General features: G+C 44.8%; 1 protein-coding gene and 1 pseudogene across 1 annotated transcript in view; one reads left to right on the top strand and one right to left on the bottom strand.

The window, feature by feature from the left end:
• The window catches only part of LOC8038619 (SEC14-like protein 3), a 60582-nt gene extending 44661 nt beyond the window's left edge, over positions 1–15921 (top strand). The window contains exons 9-12 of the mRNA XM_029976852.4: positions 8888–8974; positions 9758–9864; positions 14101–14410; positions 15191–15921. Coding sequence (XP_029832712.3) covers positions 8888–8974; positions 9758–9864; positions 14101–14410; positions 15191–15294 — 608 coding nt within the window. The 3' untranslated portion in view covers positions 15295–15921. The remainder of the gene's footprint in view (positions 1–8887; positions 8975–9757; positions 9865–14100; positions 14411–15190) is intronic.
• On the bottom strand, positions 5072–5583 carry LOC115317256 (annotated as a pseudogene).
• Positions 15922–19661: the final 3740 nt, after the last annotated feature.

The raw sequence follows: 19661 nt of genomic DNA, 5'->3' as shown, positions 1-19661 counted from the left end.
TATAAGGCACAAAATCTGACACATGTGACTAAATTCTGCGCTTCTAATTACTTCCACAATAGTAGCATGTCACTGTTCCTGAATAATTATTCTTAAACCATAAGGCGGGGATGTGGCAGTGCGATCAGTGGCCGATTTAAAAAAAAAAGCTAAAACGGTAAAAAAAAAAGAAACAAAGAGTTAAGGCTTCTTTTTGGCGTATCACTCTAAAAAAAGTTTGTGCGTCTACTTTCACGCACAAAACTTGGAGAGCCAATCACCGCAACTTACGGAGGCAGCTCAGCGAATGACAATGCCGAAACATATGTTTAGACCGAAAAACGCAGTCTGAGTTGTGACATTGAGCAATTCGAAACGTCACGCTTGCATTGCTTAATGCCACAACTCAGACTGCGTTTTTTGGTCTGAACATAGGTTTCGGCTTTGTCATTCTCTGAGCTGCCTCCCTAAGTTGCGGTGATTGGCTCTCCGAGTGTTGTGCGGGAAAGCAGACTCACGGGCTTTTTTTTCAGAGTGTAGTTTTTCTTGGAGAACCTAAATATCACAATATTATGTTCTCAAGATAGTACTAAACATAAAAAAAAACGAAAAATGTACAGCTACTTGCCGCCGCTGAACGTCATTGATTGGTCGAGCCGTGATGTCATAAAATGAGCAGGCGCGATTCTAATTGCATCTGTCGCTCAGCTATCAACTGCAAATTTTTATTTATTTTCGTCTCCGCTTCGCGTAAGCTCCTCGGAGTCGCTGAGGTGCCTATATCATCTGTAGAAAGAGGCTCAGAACTGCAGGAAAATCAACCATTTACTGAAGATAAACCTCTTCTTTTTCCACACCCGTCCGTTTCAAGATATGAAACTAATGGGAGGGGGAAAATATCTTAAGTAAATGGTTGCTCGTCCAGGGAGCGAAATAAGTACTATCAAAATGCCCTGCTTCCTCTACCACTCTGGAAGTTTTTCATTATTTATACTCATTAGTGGCAACTAATAAGTCTACTACTACCGGCTGCAGCGGCGATGACATCTTTCATCAGCCCCACTGGCCCTGTACCGCATGAACATGCTTCCTCAACAATCCTACGTGACCCGCAGCTCGTTGCTGCTCCAACTGCAACATCCCATGACTCGGGTTCAAGTCTTTCACAAGCAAATGACGTCCCACCGTCAGAACGACGCGCTGATGAGTGTAAGCACCCTCTCGCTCAATCCATGCAACATCAGCAGTCTATCACTGATGAGGAAGCACAATTCACTCTGGTAATCTACAAGAACACATGCAAGGATGGAATTCCAATTTTGTTGAAACTCAGTGGTCCCTCCCAGCCCTTCTGAAAGGCCAACTCTAATAAATAAGCACAAAAAATTGTCACAACATCCCAAAGAAAGTGCTTTCGCAGCGCATTGACAAAAATGGATAGTTAACAGTTACTGTGGCGTCTGCTGAAGCAGCGAATAATTTGATAAAACTGGATGTCCTTGCAGGGATCAAAGTTGGTATTACTGTGCCATAGTCACACTCAAAAAATCTGGGCAAAGTCTGGTGTGTGCCACTTGATTACACTGATGAACAACTCGGTGAATATTTGCAAGATGAAGGAGTAGTTTCCGCACAACAAAAAACGAAGAACACTCGACGGGAAGATGGCCCTGTAACAAAGCAACTCCTGACAACAGTTATCCTGAAATCTGAGAAGATTTAGAACTACCTGCACAAACCAGACTGGAATTCAGCAGCTTCCCCGTACAAGAACATTACGAGGAACCCACTCAATGCTACAACTGTCAATGCTATGGCCACCTAGCTCGCAACTTCCTTAGCTCTCGTCGCTGCAAGATATGTGCAGGTCCCCACCACCACAAAGAATGTTCAGCACCCCGTGAACCGCAAGGTGCAAACTGTGGTTCACGCCATCTGTCAACTTATGCGGGCTTTTAACGAAGACAGCCCGCATAAGCAGCTTGTTCTTAGCAGCATGTCCTTAGGACATGCTGCAAAGAAAAATGAACTTTTTTATGGAAAACCAACTCCACGGAAAGGTCCATCTTAAAATTGGGTTGTCATCAAGCCAAGTAACACTACGTCAACGGTACATAAAAACAACAACAATAACAACAGCAAACAAGCAGGCCGTATTTATTCAAATATTCTACAAGGGACCCCAAGAGGCAACAACACAACCCATGTAGATCGCCAATCAGGAGAAGGAGGTTCTCACGTTTTTCCACAAAGCTCAAGGGCGCCTGCACCTGCCGAAGCAGACGTTCCGTCGCAGATGGATTTTCATTGCCATATTAGCACTAGAGACACACGTCGTAATAAATAGGCACAAACGAACGAAGAAAGCAAAATAAAAGGTATGCTTCACATGTTATTACCCCTCATGATGAAAGTCATAAAGTAAATATTAAAAGAATATCCAAAGATCGGTTCCAAATCACCCGTCAAGCACACTACTATAGCCATAGAACCGATTCTCAAGAAGAACCCATGACTCATCTAACTGAGGTATACGCTACTTCTCTTATATCACAATAAAATGCACGACACCTAATTCCAAAACGCAGTGATTTTAAGGGTTTCGTCAGTCGATACAAATTTCCGGTTTCAGATAAATGTGAAGGCCCTATGTCCGAACGATTCCGCCTGCCAGGATACGTGCTCTACCCCTCAACTCAACTCCGCTCTTCTAGAGTAATGTTGTGTATACGATATGAGTATTCTCCAACAGAAGTTCCTTGCGACATTGACAGTTCTGGGGAAATAGTTGCGTGTAAAGTACGCATTCGTGCACTGACACTTATTATCATTTGCGTATACATACCACCCGGAACCTCATTTGAACTGCTGCGCTTAGAAGACCTCATGACAACTTTGCACTCGGGGTTCGGGCAATCCAGCGAGCACGGAGAGAGTAACTAAATATCAGTGCGCCATATTTTGAACGGGACGACGCGGAAACCTCCTTCACCTACGGGGGCGACCCGCGGTTCCGAAAGCGCGCGATATGTGACGTCTTAGGTCCTGAGCTTACTACTGGTCAGAGCCGCTAAAAGCTTCTTTTTTCTCGAAATACAAAATAAGAGTGGCGCGAACCGTTTCAGTTATTTATAAAAGTAGTCTTTGTTCACTATTTTAGATCAGAAAATAAAGAAATGCAGTTTATAAAGTACGGAAACAAGAAATGGCCCGTTGACATACCGGCCTCCAAGCGGTGGAAAAGGCGGCGCATACTGGAATCAGGCGTTAACGAGCAGCGACCGTAGAAAGGTCCCGGATGCTCGCGGCGGCGCTGCGGTCTTTCGGTCTGGAGGATCCGACCGGTTCCGAGCGTTCCCAGGGCCTTCGGCGAGCAGCTTTGGCTTTCGGTTTGGCCTTCTGGCGGTATTGCAGCGCGAAATGGCTCCCGTTCTGAACTGATCTTTGCCCCGTGTTTGCTGTCGTTTGTGGCCAATAAAGTGTCATGCCAAGTTAGTGTTTGATCGCGCAGCAAATGCAATGCGAGCCGCCCTGGCTGTCCGCTTCATACAGCCTATCCAGAACATGCTTTAGTGGCGCCCTCTCGAGCCGTCGACTCGAAGTGCGGCAGCCGTGACCACTCGCTGAGCTCACTACCCCTCCTCTAGTTCACGGCCCCTCAAGCAACCAAGGACGTCCTGAAGGAGGTCATTTTTTGCTTGTTTTTGTAATTTTAATTTGCCTATAACTTTTAAAATAAAGTGACATTCGAGAAAAGAAAGGTTTCATTAAGTTACTACATTCAGTGCGCTCAGGTTCGGTGCAAATTAAATGCCAGTAAAAAAGTCCTTGCAGGGCCCCTTTAAGGACGATAGATACATGAGTTGTTGAGACTTGGCCGTTTGCTGTGCAGACTTGGCGGCTGACGCCGGTTGGTATCCTGACTGCGACACCAGGGGAAGCGTCCATCTGCCTATGTATATATGCCACAGAAAATTACGTTCCTTTTCTAAACATAGACGAACAGTCTTAAATGATTGGTCTAAATATCCCACACTGAACAATGTTACAATGATAAACTTGAAGACTTTAGATGATTTAGTTTTAGAGCCCAGCTCTTAGACATCCGTTTCCGGATTACGCGGCGTCGGCGTAACTGCGCAAAATTTAGCTGGAAAGTTGACGTCACGTGATCTCAACATTAATTCATCTCCCCACTAAATTTAGTAGGGAAATTCTGTTTCTCTCCTGGATTTAGCGGACAAATTCAGTTTCTCTGCTAGATTTAGCGTGCAATTGACATCACGTGACCTCAACACCAATTCAATTTTCCGCTAAATTTAGCGGGGAAACTGAATTTGTACATAGGTGACGTGACACAAAGTCATGTGATGTCGATCATTTTCTCCGCCAAACTCAGCGGGGAAATTGAATTGGTGTTGAGGTCACGTGGCGTAAATTGTTCAGCTAAATTTACAAAGAAACTGTGGGGGGAGGGGAGGATATGGTGGAGGAGGAGGGGAGGGTACGGAGGAAGAGGATGGGAGGGTGCGCAGGAGGAGGAGGAGGAGTGAGAAGTGGACGAGGAGGAGGTGCCTACCCCTCCCTCCTCCTCCTCAAAAGCTGCGCTCTAATTTCGCATTACAGAGATTTGTAAACATCTTTCTTTTTTTTAAAGAAAACGACCTAGAAAATATATCACAGACATTAAACGTCCACTAAGGACATCTGGGAGTTGATCCCGAGTACCAGAAGATACGCGCTCAACGCCGTCGTATGAAACGACAAGCTTGTACGAGCGGAATGCTCGAAGGTCAAACGAAAGTCAGACATATTCAAACGATAACCAAACACGAGCTCGAATATTTCGGAAAACGCCGATGGAACAGTTTTTGGCATTCAATATTACCGAACGCCCCGGCGGTACAGGCATCACGCTTAGTTCGCTCATTAAAATCACCAGTTTTACAACGTCAACCATTGCGGACGCTGGCACTTCATTGATGTGTCAGTGATATATAGCCTAAGAATTTTGCAGAGTGGTCACACATGAAGTATCAACGACCATAACAAACACCACTAGAGAGACAGTCTGCCCGTTGCTATCAAAATATTATAACAATAGCATAAATCGGTCATTCAACAAGAGATAGCTGAAATGTGCATTGAAGAGACTTCGCCGAAAAAGCGCCCCCGGACCTGATGACATCAACCCGGCTGCACTAGCGAATGTAGGTAAACAAGCTTTGTCTTTCCTATATATATATATATATATATATATATATATATATGTATGTATGTATGTATAATCAATGTTGAATTAGTGGTCATATACCCTTGGTATAGAAAGAAAGCGATTTTAGTACCTGGTCTAAAACCTGAAAAATCTTCTTTAAGCATCTCATCTTTTAGACCTGTGAGCCTCACAACTGTACTAATGAAGACGATGTAACATATGGCTTTGCAACGACTAGATTGGCCGTTAGACTCCAGTGGAATATTGCCTTTCCAAATGACCGACTTTAGACGAAATATGTCGGCCATAAATTCTGTTCTCAATCTGGTGACCTGTGTAGAACACGAGCGCAGTATTCACAAGGTGGCAGTGGCAGTATTTCTTGACATACAACGCGTATTTAAAACTGTCAGTCACTAGTATTTTGTCACGAATGACAAATGATAAGGCGGCGCATCACTGGAGAAACTAAACGTTTAATGAGCGAACTTGTGCCCAAAACAAAATAGAACATGATCAGCGTCGCATGCGTCGATGTCGGAGAAACAGCAGGATCGGGCGCTGGGGCGAAACTGACCTCGGCTCGCCATGCTGAGTCCCTTATGTATCCGCGTGGGTTTCTGGAACATTCGGCGTAGAACGTTCAGCGCGTAGAGAATTTGTACCTCAATCAAAAGACGATGTACTCAAGGTTGGGAGAATGCTAAATTGAAAGAATAAATAAAGGACGAGTCCGCTTCCAGGAATCGAACTTGGGGCCTCTGCGCGAAAGCCAAAAACGGGAGCCATTCGTCCACGCCCGCGCTCGTTCGCCGACGCGCGCAGAAATATCATTGAACACTACAGCGGCTAGAAGTAAGTGTTCGCCTAATCAGATGAATGAGCGATTTTCTTCGTACTCGGTCGGTATATGCTCGATCACCCAATGGCTTTACATCTAAGCATTACGTTTCACATGGGGTACTTCAAGGAAGTGTATCAAGTCCTACATTATTTAACCCTGTTTGAACAAAACTTCTAATTTATTACAAGATAATATTTAAACTTCACGTCAATACCATTCAGAGTTGTCCCCAGACAACTCTGTCGAGGTATGCTGATTTCTTCTGAAAAATCTGCGGTTCTTCCAGTTACATGGTAAAGGCTTGATAGTTTTGAACTCACACTTCGTGGGCAACCTCTGCCGTTGGTAAAAGTTCATCGTTTCTTCGGAGTATACATCGACCGAAACCTCTCTTGGACAGCTCATACAAAATATTTAGAAGAAAATATAGCGCCATGTGTAAGTATCTATACATTGTTGCTCAAGAAAAAGAAGGGGTGTACTGCGAAGGCACTTGTAACTATTCACAGAGAACTCGTTACACAGCCAATATCATATTTACTTACAGCACTGTGTGGATTCTCCTTTACTCTTGAAACGCGGCTAAAACATCTGATAGCTTGCAGCCTACGAATTTGGTAAGGAATACCACGAGTGGCAGCTAGTTCCTTGGTAATTACGGAAGCTCGCGCTCTCACAATACCAATCTTACGTGAACGAGAAACTCTCTCTCATTTCTTCCGTCGTCTGATTCGCCGTCGTGATCATCCCCTCGTGACAACTTTTTGTCGTAGGGCCTTTTCCAGAGTACATAAGATAATAATGGCCGAAACTGACATCATTCCCACAAGGTTCGCGCCCCAACTTGAATCCACGGCACCGCTCTGGACGTATAACTGCTCAAATAGTTCTACACCTGTGCTTTGAATTAAGAAAAAGTCGACCTTGCACCAAACCACGCTGAGGGAACTCATACTTTCCATGCTTGATAATGCTCCATTTGGCATGAGTGCAGTTTACACGGGTGGGTCAACCAAAGACTCATCATCGACGGCAGCTTTCATAATTCCATCTTTATAAGTAGAAAAAGGTATTTTTATTTGCGCCCGAAACAAGCTCAACTAAGACGAAACTGTTTGGTATGTTGCGAGCTATTCTGTACATTACACAAAAAACTGACACTACGAGTTGGATTGTCTACACAAATTCTATGACTGCTTTGAACATGATAAAATACAGAGCACCTACAAGTTCCTCTATTACCATCAATATTTGCTTTCATACTTTGAGACCTATTGAAACAGGACATCAAGTCGAATTTTAGTGAATTCCTGGACACCATATCTGAGGAAACAAAGCGGCTGATCTGGCAGCCAAAAATGCACACAATCTGGACAGTACGAGCGCAACTATTTTCACAAAAGGAGACACATTAATCCTGCTGCGGAGCACGTCAAGGCAAAGATCCCAAGCAACATGCTTCAGGAGCGCTTCCCAAAACCCTCGCCTTGAACGAACTGACCTTGAGATAAAGTGTTGGACGCCGCGACACATTTCAGGAGCCTGTGGAACGCTAATACACAGACTTCGATTGGGTATTCCTTTTGGAAACCATTTTTTTTTATGGAATACAACGAGTTAATTCCCCTCTGTGCCCCGGATGTGACGAATTTGAAGACACAAAACACATCCTCATCAACTGCCGACGTTATATAAATGAATGTGACCATCTTCGACAACAAACGTCCACCACCGATAACCTGACGTCCCTCTCAACACTCCTAGGTACATGGAGCGCACCAAGGACCCAGCAGAACGTGATCAGACATCTTGAAGACTTTCTCATGGACACAAAACTAACTGGAAATGATTGACACAATGGTTTGCGTGTGCAGTGGTCTCCTGGCTTACTGTTGCTGTGTTGCAGCACATTTCTGAAGGAATCAGGGCATTGTTTTGATATTAGTCGATCTGACGACCAAGTGACATGGTCACATCTCCTCATATCGAGGACGAGTGCTTGGACCGGGGACAGTGCCCCTCCACCAAAGATAGGTGATAGTGCTGTGACGTTTGGCCCTGGGACTTTTTACATTTTATTACTATTTTACTGTATATATGCAAATATTTTTAGTATGATATTTACATATATTGATCGTAATTTTAATATATGGTCTGGAGTAGTCGGCGCTGGCCCTACAGCTGCTGACATCTCCACTTCTACGATTTTTCATTCAAATAAATATATATTCTCCCTGCTAGTCCAGCAGTGTGTTTGTTCTCATTTTTCTCTCTCTCTCTCTCGCTCTCTCTCTTTGTGTATCTTCTTACGTTAAGTTGGCATGCTTCAAAAGTGTGAATCACCAACTAGCTCAGTATCGACGATGCGCGACGCTGGCTCTGCGAGTCGAAAATAACGCGCGGGGAACTATTCGTGACATCATTTGTTCTCTTCTCCTTCTCTTACCGACCTCTTCTGCTGCCGCGGAGGGGCCTGGTTTCAAAGCAACTTCAAAAGCGTCTTTCTAGGTGATGCGGGCATGAAAGAGCCTCCTTTGCGTGATGTTCGTAACAATTAGAGTCGGATTAAAACAAATCAAAAGCTTTTAATTAAATTCAAAACCGCTTTAGCTTCCCTCTAATATTTCGCCTTCGTGCCAAGTTAAAGAGGATCAACCACTCAGCTAACTATATAACACAAGACAGGGATGTATCGTGAACTGGCGTTGGCGCTTAACAAATAAATTTATTAAATGAAAATTAAAAGACAGAAAAAGAAAATACATCTAATATTGCGCAAAATAATGGATGTGATGCGGAAAGAGAGGACAGCCCACTATATTATTTTGTGATCCTCGTTTCATGTGCAGCTCCCAGTTTCTTCCCCTTCTTCTGGAAGCTGGTGCGGAACTTCATAGCGGAGAAGACGGCAACTAAAATTGAAGTATTTGCACATGGTATGAAATGAGCTTGTCTTTTTTCATTGTTATGTATTTTATTCTCGACGGTGGCGTGCATGGCTGTAAGTGTTAACGAACAATCAAAATGCAACAGGAAGGCGGATGTCCATCCAAATGATGATTGTGTGCAGTGTCGATGCAGGTTACTTAGGACTCTGTCCGTGCCGGAGTACCAACACCCTTGGTCGAATCAAGTGAAGAGGTGGACAATAGTATAACTTTACGTCAAACCTCTATGCTTCTCTTCATTCTATTTTTGTGTCGTCTAAGTAAGCAATCTTTCTCATGGAAAGACATGTTTAGCTGCCATGAAGCAAAAAAAAAAAAAAAAAGAAAGTCTTCTGTAGTGTTTAGTGATGCATGCTTTTCGTTTTTATTTCTAAATTGTCGCTAGGAGCCAACAAATCTAGAAATGAGAACGGTTGAATATAGTCAATCACGCCCCGCTTGGAAATATAGAGCAAACAAGTGGAACGAGTAGTTCAGTACGTGTGCGTGTGTGTGTGTTGTCCACTTTTTTGTTCCTCGGTCTCGGGTTTTCAAGTTGTTGAAAGTTCACCAGCTCGCCTGCATGGTCCTTGTTATTCTTATCCTTGAAAGTCGCGCTTTATTTCTCGGGGAGTGAATGCACTTTTAGCCCTCTCGTCGACTGGAGCGAAAGCAATACATCTTACCTCACAAAATCAGATACATATATGCGACCACACTGCTACCTTTGTACACACTTATCGTGCCTTAACTCCCTTTATGTCTAATTCTCGTTTCTTTTAATTTATGTAGAAGGCTGGAAGCCGGCATTACTCGAGTACATAGACCCTTCTCAGCTTCCGGTGCACTGGGGCGGGGAGCTTCTTGGACCGGATGGCGACCCAGAGTGTTCTCACATGGTAAGGACGTTCGTCTCAACTACGGTGCCTAGATCGCGTGTTCAACTGCGGTGTTTGGCGTCCTATACGCACCACACATGCATCAGAAGTGGCCCCAAGGTGGCAACAATGACGTCATACAAGCCGGTCCGTCATGTTGTCGGACGTCGCGATCCTCGCGATCGGTGCCAGAAGGCAGGGTCGCTGCTGTTGCTGAGTCTCAACTTCTGGCCGCTGAAGCTTCTGTGGAATGTAAAGCTGAAAACTGGGACCTGTAGCAGAACATACAGCTGTTGAATCCAGCACCGCTGCTGTGACACCGCCAGGATTTCGGCCTAGGACAGCGTGACATTTCTATGACGTCATAAGACGGAAATCGAGGGACGACTTTTTAGAACGTGGCAAGCACACCAGTTGGAGACGCGTTCCTCGCACCATATCTTGAACAAAAACAAAACAAAACATTATTTAAAAAAAAGACATAAAGAGATTGGTATCATTCCAGCATTACTGTATATCTTAGCAGAACACTCTAAAAAAAGTCCGTGCATCCGCTTTCCCGCACAACACTTGGAGAGCCGATCATGGCAACTTACGAAGGCAGCTCGGCGAGTGACGATGGCGAAACATAGGTTAGACCCAAAAACGCAGTCTGAGTTGTGGCATTAGGGAATTCAAGCGTGACGTTTTGCATTGCTTAATGTCACGACTCATACTGCGTTTTTTGGTCTAAACATATGTTTCAGCATCGTCATTCGCCTAGCTGCCTTCGTAAGTTGCCGTGATTGGCTCTCCGAGTGTTGTGCGGGAAAGCGGACACACGGGCTTTTTTAGACTGACTGTTCCCAGAGATAGAAAGACGTGTACCGTGTAAAACCTGCTTCGACAAAAGAACCAAAGTTACGTAGGTCAAGTTGTGTTGCGTTGCTTGGTGTAGAATCAGTGAATGTTCCCAGAGTATCAAATGCCATGCAGTCCGTTTACCGGATGTCAATCCCGTAGAATCCAGTTGTGATTGGCTGGTTTAGCCCGTAACGGAAGTTATCAGTCGACTACCTCTTGGATAAGCCCTAAAGAAAAAAACGCTTGTAAAATGTTTTTGCGTTACCACGGGCACGGCGGGTACGCATGGATAAGATCTCTGTGCATCGATGAGTTAGAACCGAATGGAAGGTGCGTTTTTTTTTTAATAGCAAGTAGCCGCTAATCTGGTTCGCGAAAGAAGCTTTCTGGCTCGTTTGCTCGCTCTGGTTGCGCTGGCGCTGCGTTTCAAACTCTACGCCTCCGACGCCAAGCCTAACACTCGATTTCGATGTGTTTGAAGGCGAGAGAGACGAGACATCGAGGAGCAGGTTACGCACCCTACAGAACGAAGGAAAACACTTTAATAAAAACTAACCAGCGCCGCCACAGACCAGGAAAGCGTATTGAAGGGCTCGCACGAGAACGAACGCTAACGTAAGCACTTCGCTTCGACCGCACAGGGCAGCGCCATGTTGGGGATAGGTTGGAGCGCGACTGCTGCGCTGTGACTCGGTTCTAGAACGAAGCTTGGGAGTTTCGGTACTCTGGGAATATTCAGTGACTCTAGTTTGGTGTAAGGCCTGATTACGGTCTCTTTAGCAAGGGCGCATAGGCCTCGTTAGGTTTTGTAGCCTTCCACCTCTCCCATCCGGATGTATTTTCGAAAAATGAACAATAAAAAAAAAAAAAAGAAAGCGGAGCGTTAGGTTGTCATATTTCTTCTATGGCGGGCTATGACTGGCTACCTATATCAGAGACTACTCTATAGAGTAGTCTCTGATATCTCGGACTTGGTGTGAAGCAGTGTATATATATATACACTGCTTCACACCAAGTCCGAGAGCAGCCGAAGCTATATGATCCCGATGGAGTCAATCTGGCGGTGCTTCAGTGGCAAAAGTGCACAATTACGGGACTCGTCGTCTTCGCGCGTTTTCTGTCAACGGCTAAACCAATCATGAAATGTGAATGCGTCATGATCGTGCACTTTTTTTTTCTGTTTGCGACTGATTTGGTTAGCGCGGAAGGTAGTGCGTAAGGGTTACACACATATTGCGAGAGCGCCGTGACGAAGCACTTTTGGTGCTGCTTCATTGGTTCCATCGTATCATATGGCGTTGGCTGCGGTCGGTAATAGCGTGAAACGGAATTTAATAAAAGAAGATTCGGGAGTTCAGCGTCAAGTTGGATGGAATAAAAAAAAAAGAAGAAGAAGAAGAAAAAAAAAGAAAAGAAAAGAAAAGGTTTACAAAATGAAAAAAAAAAAAAAAGTAATCAGTCGCGAATGAGCTAACGATTTGGCTGTTATTGGAGAGGAGAGGATCGGTTCTTTCGCGACAGGGAAATAGATCGCGGCACTCTGTCAGGGGTTGCGGTAGAAGAAAGCGGAGCGCAAGTTCATCTCTTTTTTTTTTTTTTTGCGGGAGCAGCTTGCTTTGATGCCTATACCCACTATCCTTTTGTCGGAGCCAATCAGAGCCCGGCGTTTAGAGGTCACCACAACCCGTGCAAAAAAAGGCAGACCAACTTGCGCTCCGCATTATGTCCCATCACGCTCTGTCGTCGCAATTTAGGTTTTTTTTTATTGATTGGTAATTGGATCGATTTCGCAGCGTACTTCACCAAAAATTTACGGTAATAAAAAAAAAAAAACTTGAAATTCAGAAATGATTCTTTCTGGATTCAGTTTTCAATCGCGGCGGACGTCAGGCTGCAAGTTTAAAGTGACAATTAGCGAATTGCTTAAAATCCAACGATCACCATTCAAAATTTTTTATCTTAGTTCTTACATTTCAAGTTTGGTGCCCATCATCAAAATATGCCATAGCTGCTATGGAGCTGCTCACCTAGGTTTTTGACCTTACTCGTTCTTGATACTTTTAGGTGTGACGGCCTTGTGTTCAAAATACTAAGAGTGTCTGTACACTACGCGGAGCGCAAGTTCGTCTGCTTATTTCGCAGGTGTTCAGGTGACGTCAAAATGCCGAGCTTTGATTAGCCCTGATTGAAGGATAGTGTGTAGACCTCAATGTTACCTGCTTTGAGGTCTACACACTATCCTTCAATCAGAGCAAATCAGAGGTCGGCATTCTGTCGTCACCACAACCCCTCCAAAAGAAGCAGACGAACTTGCGCTGCGCATTTGTTGGGATTTTGCCATCGGGGGCCGGTAACATAAGTACACCGTAAATTGGGAGCGGCTCTACGGTCATCATTTCAGTTTCCCCTAGTACGCACTCCCAATCGAATAATCTTGTTATCACGTTGTTCATGAAAATACCAACTACCATGGCCCATGATCCGAACAGTACCAATATCAATAACTATGATCCAACTTGTGGTGAAACTCTCAGACATCTGTTGAAATTACTAAAGTAGGCGATAAAATACCTTCTTAATTTTTAACACTGCACTGCTAAGTTGTATACGAAAGAACCTATAGTACACGACGACGAAGAAAATAATGATCAAACACATGTACGTGTACATCGTGCTCAAAGGGATTTCTGGTGATATCCGGAAGTTAATATATATTTGCGCTGGTCACGGTAGCGAAGGCCTAAATATAGTTTGAAGTCAGATGTGATATTTAATTCATGAAAAGACGCGCCAATAGTCGTTACATAAATTATGAACATCGATACGAAACTTCACGCCAATCGCAAGTATGCATGGCTTGTCGTGGAGTGACGTCACATCCTGCATGGTAACGCCAGAGTCGCGGGTTATGACCTACTCCCGCTTTTGGTCAACATGGTTGATGGTGCGTACAAAGATCATTGTCGAAATATTGAGCTTCCCTCAATACCGTAAATCTTGTCTTTCTTAGAACGAAGTTATTTGACTGAGACAGCAGTTAAAAGCTGAGATGGCTTTCTTTGCCTGATGTTACGTCAGAGCTGCCGCTGTTGCTAACAAAACAATGTGCGTTTGGTGGGTGCAATTCGAGCAGTTGGGCTCTGTTCAAAATTTAATTATTTGCGTGGCGGAGGATAAAGAGTTCGGATATTTTGCGCATGATATTCCTAAAAGCAATGACAATATCTTTTTAATTGTCTTCTGAAAGACAACACTGTGACTTTCGTATGATGTACGAGCAATGGTACTGCGGCTTTAAAGGAAAATGACTTCTGAGGACCCAATCAGTAGTATGGGCACACCTAAAAAGCAGTGATCATCATCCCGGCGCGTTCCTGGTGGGGATCGATGAAATAATCAGCGGGGCCTATGCAGATCGGGCGCGGAGGCGAGGTTCCCGTCGAGCTGTATCTGAAGAACGGGCCCAAGGTCTTGGATGATCCCCACTCTGTCAACTGCTTCCTCGAGAGGGGCGAGCATCTCGAGGTCCCCGTCCAAGTGGAGCGCGCCGGCTGCATCCTTCGCTGGAAGTTCCAGACGAGCCCTGGTCACGACGTGGACTTCAGCGTCACGCGCGGGCCCACCGGAAAGGGGAAACAGAAAGAACAAGTCATGCAGGTCACCAGGATCAGGTGTGACCTCGTGCCGGAGACGGGGCAGCTGGAAAACCCCGAAATCGGAACATGTGAGGCCGGCATTGTTTTTCTTAATTGTCGATGAAATGTATAGTGAGACGCCTCAAGCGATCAAATCATTGCAGGCCTACTTTTTAGCGCGTAAAGGTTACCACTGGTAATTGCGATAAATCTAAGCGGGCCTGGTGTTTAAACTTTGTGAGGCTTTGTCGCAGAGGTGAACGTGAACACCTTTGGTTTCTCAGTGTGAGGCCGGCTTTATTTTTGTTCATTGTCAATGGAATGTTTAGTGAGACGCCTCAAGCAATCAAATAATTGGAGGCCTACCTTTAGCGCGTAAGGGTTACTGCTGGTATTTGCGACAAATCTAAGCGGGCCTGGTATCCAAACTTTGAGAGGCTTTGTTGCAGAGGTGTACGGGAACACCTTCGGTTTTTTAGCTATCCAGATAATATAGCTTTATATATGAACTTCCAAACGTTCAAGGCATCTATTGTGGATACGCTTGCAAGCTTGTTATTGCTAGAAATAATAGTTTATATTTTTTGACGTGTAAAACAAGTGAAGATTTGTTAGGTTAAGTGTTTATGACAATAAAAAAAGAGAGTGTAACATACGAACACAAAGTTACGCACAAAACTTAATTTTTAAATAATACAAAACAATGCAAAAGAATAACAATAAAAAAAATGTCGCGACCTGAAGCATTTTTTTGTTTTAATGAACGCATACGACGTCTTTGGAACTATTTTGGCATAAACAGTTGAATTAAGGGCGAAGTTTCTCGTGAGTAATTTATTAAAGAACACGTTTTTGTATTTTTGTTTCAGATATTTTCAGATTTGACAACAGCTTTAGCTGGTTCACCAAGAAGCGGCTTTCTTACGTTTTGCAAGTGATCTCTCCCGAAGACGTCCCTGCTCCGGGCAGCTAGTGATTGACTGCTTATATTTGCCTGTTTGGTATTTTTAAAGATGCAGATTAAAGTTATCGGAAGTAAAGATGAAATAAAAATACCTCGACGATTATTTTCCACTATACGCGACGATGAACGAAGTATGTTTCGTGCGAAATCTTGATGTCGTTTGTTATATAGAAGCTCATTATATATTTTCCATATCAGACCGTGCCCCGAAACGTTCCATATCTTTAGAGAGAGAGAAAGAAAGAGATAATCAACGTCTCTTAAAGCGCTATAGTCGGTGCCCAGTCTTTAGAGATTGCTAATAATTAAAAAAAAAAAAAAAACGATGGTTGAAAAACGAGGGACAAGTTCTTTTTTGTTTTTTGATTAGAGACCTTGGCGCTCAAGTAAGCGCAACAATAACCACTTGTACCCACAACATGTACAGTCATCGGCTACTAAAGTAAAAGAAAGAAATACTTGCTTCAGACGCATAGATTTTGATCTATCACGATGTTGCTAATGCTGCACGAAACCCTTTCTTATTTTGAGCTCAGGAGTTACAGAGAGTAGGTTCTTAATGGGCGCGTTCAGTAGCGGCTTCCTCAGCTCCGAACAGGGTAGCTCTAGTCAGGGTTCTCGAAGCGTCTACTAAACGGCAAAAAAGCGCGGTTTTTCAGCTGCTCCACCGCAGTTTCTGCTTCCTCCCCTGTAGTAGACGGTCTCTGAATAAAATGGAAGCAGACGACACCGATAACAAACGCGTTATTGTGCGCCGGTATTGAAGTTTCGAAAGGGTTGTCCGAGAAGAAGAGAGTAATTGTGAACACCGGCGTTGCTGTGCGGAGCGATCCAGCCCTTCGAAGTATGGTGCAAAAACCGCTACTGTCCTAAAAAAAAGACAACAATAACAGCGTCGTTTTTATTCACAGAATATAAAACTGGAAGTATGCACTCCGCCGGTTGCAATACTTTTATACGGCCATACGTTTGATCTGCACGTCTTACTTTGAGCACTTTTTACTTACAAAAATAAACGAACCTCAGACCCACGCCGCAGTCGACGTAACTTCTCCCGCCACTTTCTTTGAGCCCCGAAACTCAGTCTGCAATCGTAAAGCTTACAGATTAAGTTCTGGTCTCTAACTCCTCGTGCGCGGTGCCCGGACTCGGTGCACGAGAGCTTCATTCCTAACGCCCGGAGTTACGTGCACCGGAAGTCAATTTTTTCCGTCTAGTGGAGAGAGTGACTGACTCATTCATTCCGGGACCGCTACTGAACGCGCCCAGTGATGTAATCTGGGGGGGAGGGGGGGGGGGGGGGGGAGATTTGTGCTATGAGTAGACTGCTGAGTTAGATGCACTAGAAACTAAGGTAACATGCGCACGTGCATGCGCCAACATTCATCAGAATACAGTGAACGATTTTAAATATGTTATCCCTCTTACTGCAGGTTTAAATGAACTAAATGCATGCTTTTTTTTGTGGGTAAAGAGCAGATTGGCATAAATCATTCGCGTCTTCGAGAGCGTATTTTTGGGTCCTCCGCCGATGACGTGCTGTACCAAACCCGTTAACATTAGCCGCCCGACTCTTCAAGATGTTGGTGGAGGCTTAATGTCTGCTTCGCAACTTTCGCACTTTGTGCCGTCTGTTTGCCTGACTAGGTTCCATAAAAGATACCTCCACAAAGGTTCATGCCGTCACCTTCACTTGCAATGCTCGTTACTTTTGGACGAACGTTTTTTTAGTAAGTGGTGGAATTATTTCAGCGATAAGTTGGCATAAATTTAAGTTCACACGTGGGAAATAAAAGCTTGATGAGTACATGTTTGCATAACTGTGGCTCTGTTTTTATAGAGTTAAGGGCTATTCGCTTCATAAAGTCTCTAGACGCTTACCATACTCATGAACGTACACTGCAGCATGCGAGGTCTAGCACATTCAAGGTAGTCACTTTAAAAAAGCTCCCAGCACAGGTACCGCGCGCACGAACACCGAAGATCAGTTGGTGTATAAACGAGTTTATTGTTTATGAGAAGTAATAATTCAGCGTGCAATAAAAGTTGTCCAACCCTGCTTGCTTGATTCTTCTGCCAGCGAAAGAAGCAAGCGCCAAAGAAAACATTTGGAATGACTCGCGCTGGTGGACTGTTAGTATTACACGCTGAAATATTACTCTACAACATCTGGTTGTTGATAAACAAGATCGGGATCACGCGATAACTGCGGGCCGTGCCTGTACATAATTGTGTCGCGTGTATATTTGGACAGCGGGGGGTATAGTCGGCTCCAATGGGCGTCTGGTGTCTCCACTGTAGATAGAAAATGCAATCGCAGTATTACCGCTCGCCTGCTGTCTTTAACCTGCATCACGCAGACAGGCGACCGCACGCCGGCATGAGGCTCATCCAGATAGAGAAGGGAAGGACGTTGTGATGAGGCCTAGGCATAGCCTCCTATGTACTGACAAACCCTGGCATATCGCCACGAGGAACGGCCGCCGAAATGGAAAAGGTAGAGCGGCAGACAACGGATGAGAGGAGAGCCACGTGACTGGTACCCCGCTGCGGCGAAACGCCGAAACACGCTTCTCCCGACTCCCGAGCGAACAAGTGTGTATCGGGTCCTCACCGCTGCAAGAGCTGTGCGCTGACGTCCAGGTTCCCCAAGGAATGGCCTTTTTATGCTTTGTGCTACCAGATCCTCGCGCTCCAAATCTGCAACTGGGCACTCTATGGCTCCGTCGTCGAACTGCCAGGCTTTGTGAGTATGAGGGAGGCTATGGCTAAGGATCCGTGGGTTTTGCAGCGCAAGCCTTCGCTTTATCGTCTCCTAGCAGCGCTGCATTAACAAGCTCGGCAACAGACCTTCCTGTCTGCACATGTGCTAACTTTTAAGGTTGTGCGAATAGTTGTTTGAAATGAGTAGCGCCAGCGTTGATCCTATTTTCAAATACAGGTAAGAGAGCCGGGTGTCGTGGCTTTTCCCTTCACTGTGAAGGTTATGAGTGACGCAGCAATATACGATTCGAACCTATAAAAGGGTAGAAACTGAGGGAAAGGAGGAGACGAGAGTGCGCGGGGACATCAGCCCACCGAACTCTGGTAGGAACAGTTAGTGGATAAACGCAATAGCTAGCTGCCTTTGGCTCTACTCACTCTTGGAACGCATTAGAGTGTCGAACGACAGCATCCGGCGTTCGGAGTTAGCGTTCGAACGTATTCGAACTTTGAGTAGAGAGACCAAGGCAGCAAACTTGACGCCTACCCACTAGTTTTTCCGCCAAGAGCTCGGTGTTCCGACGTTCCCGTGCGCTCTCATCTCCTTCTCTACCTCAATTTCTACCCGTATTGGCACATCCATACTAAATAACATAGGGCAAGTACCACAATTTTCGACGTTGACAGCTAAGAATTTCGTCGCTTAGAAGTAACGCCAAGGATGACAGTCCGTTGATACATATATGCCTATACCCTGATACAAAAGCTCCTACATAAAAGCGTCAGTACCGGCATTAATTATTCGACATAATTGCTAAAAACAACAACAAACGCAGCTCTTGAGGAGGATGAGGGGAAGGTACATAGCGGAGGGTATGCCTCTCCGCTTCATGTGTGCCCTCCCTCTTCCTCTCCTCCTCGCCTACCATTTAACGAAAAAGCTTTGCTAAATTTACCGCTAAATTTAGTGAAAATTTCCCCACTAAATTAAGCGGCTTAAGTTTCCCCGCTAAATTTAACAGGAAATTTAGCGAAACTTTCCCCGCTAAGTTTAGCGGGTTATGTTTTCCCGCTCAATTCAGCGGGAATATTGACGTCGCGTGAGCTTCACGCCAATTCGGTGTCCCCGCTAAATTTAACGGGGAAACTGCGACGTCCCATAATGCTAGGCGCGCGGTCACGCGGACGCCGATGCCGACGCCGACAGCAACGCCGCTCAACCCGAAAACGGGCGCGTTAGAGCTGCGCTCTAAAACGCCCGCTAAAATTTTTTGAGACGGGTATCTGTTGTCCCTTCGTCGCACTGCACTGTAGCACATTTTTCCTCAGCATTAAATAAATCTAGCGTGTTCTATGCGACAGCACTCTATAGTTTAGAATTGTACAGAGTGTACCACTCAACATAAGTGTGCTAAAGGTGCGTATTCATGGGTCTTTGAAACACTAATTTTACATATTTGAGAATCAATACTTTTCACTGTAAACACGCACGCACGCACGCGCGCACGCACATTTACTACATATATCAGTGTACGTTAATGGAATCTTGTCGGTCTTTCGTACATTAATGTTCACTATGCTTAAGCAAATCGCTTACCTTAACGTTTTAATGAGGAAGAGCCTCCAAGCACAAACTAACGCGCGCGCACGCACACAAAATGAACAATATTTGA

The sequence above is a fragment of the Ixodes scapularis genome, unplaced genomic scaffold (assembly GCF_016920785.2).
Source record: "Ixodes scapularis isolate PalLabHiFi unplaced genomic scaffold, ASM1692078v2 PGA_scaffold1__304_contigs__length_218370807, whole genome shotgun sequence".
Lineage (NCBI taxonomy): Eukaryota > Metazoa > Arthropoda > Arachnida > Ixodida > Ixodidae > Ixodes > Ixodes scapularis.
Note: the sequence above shows the minus strand (reverse complement) of the source record. Positions and strands in the feature narration are given on the sequence as shown.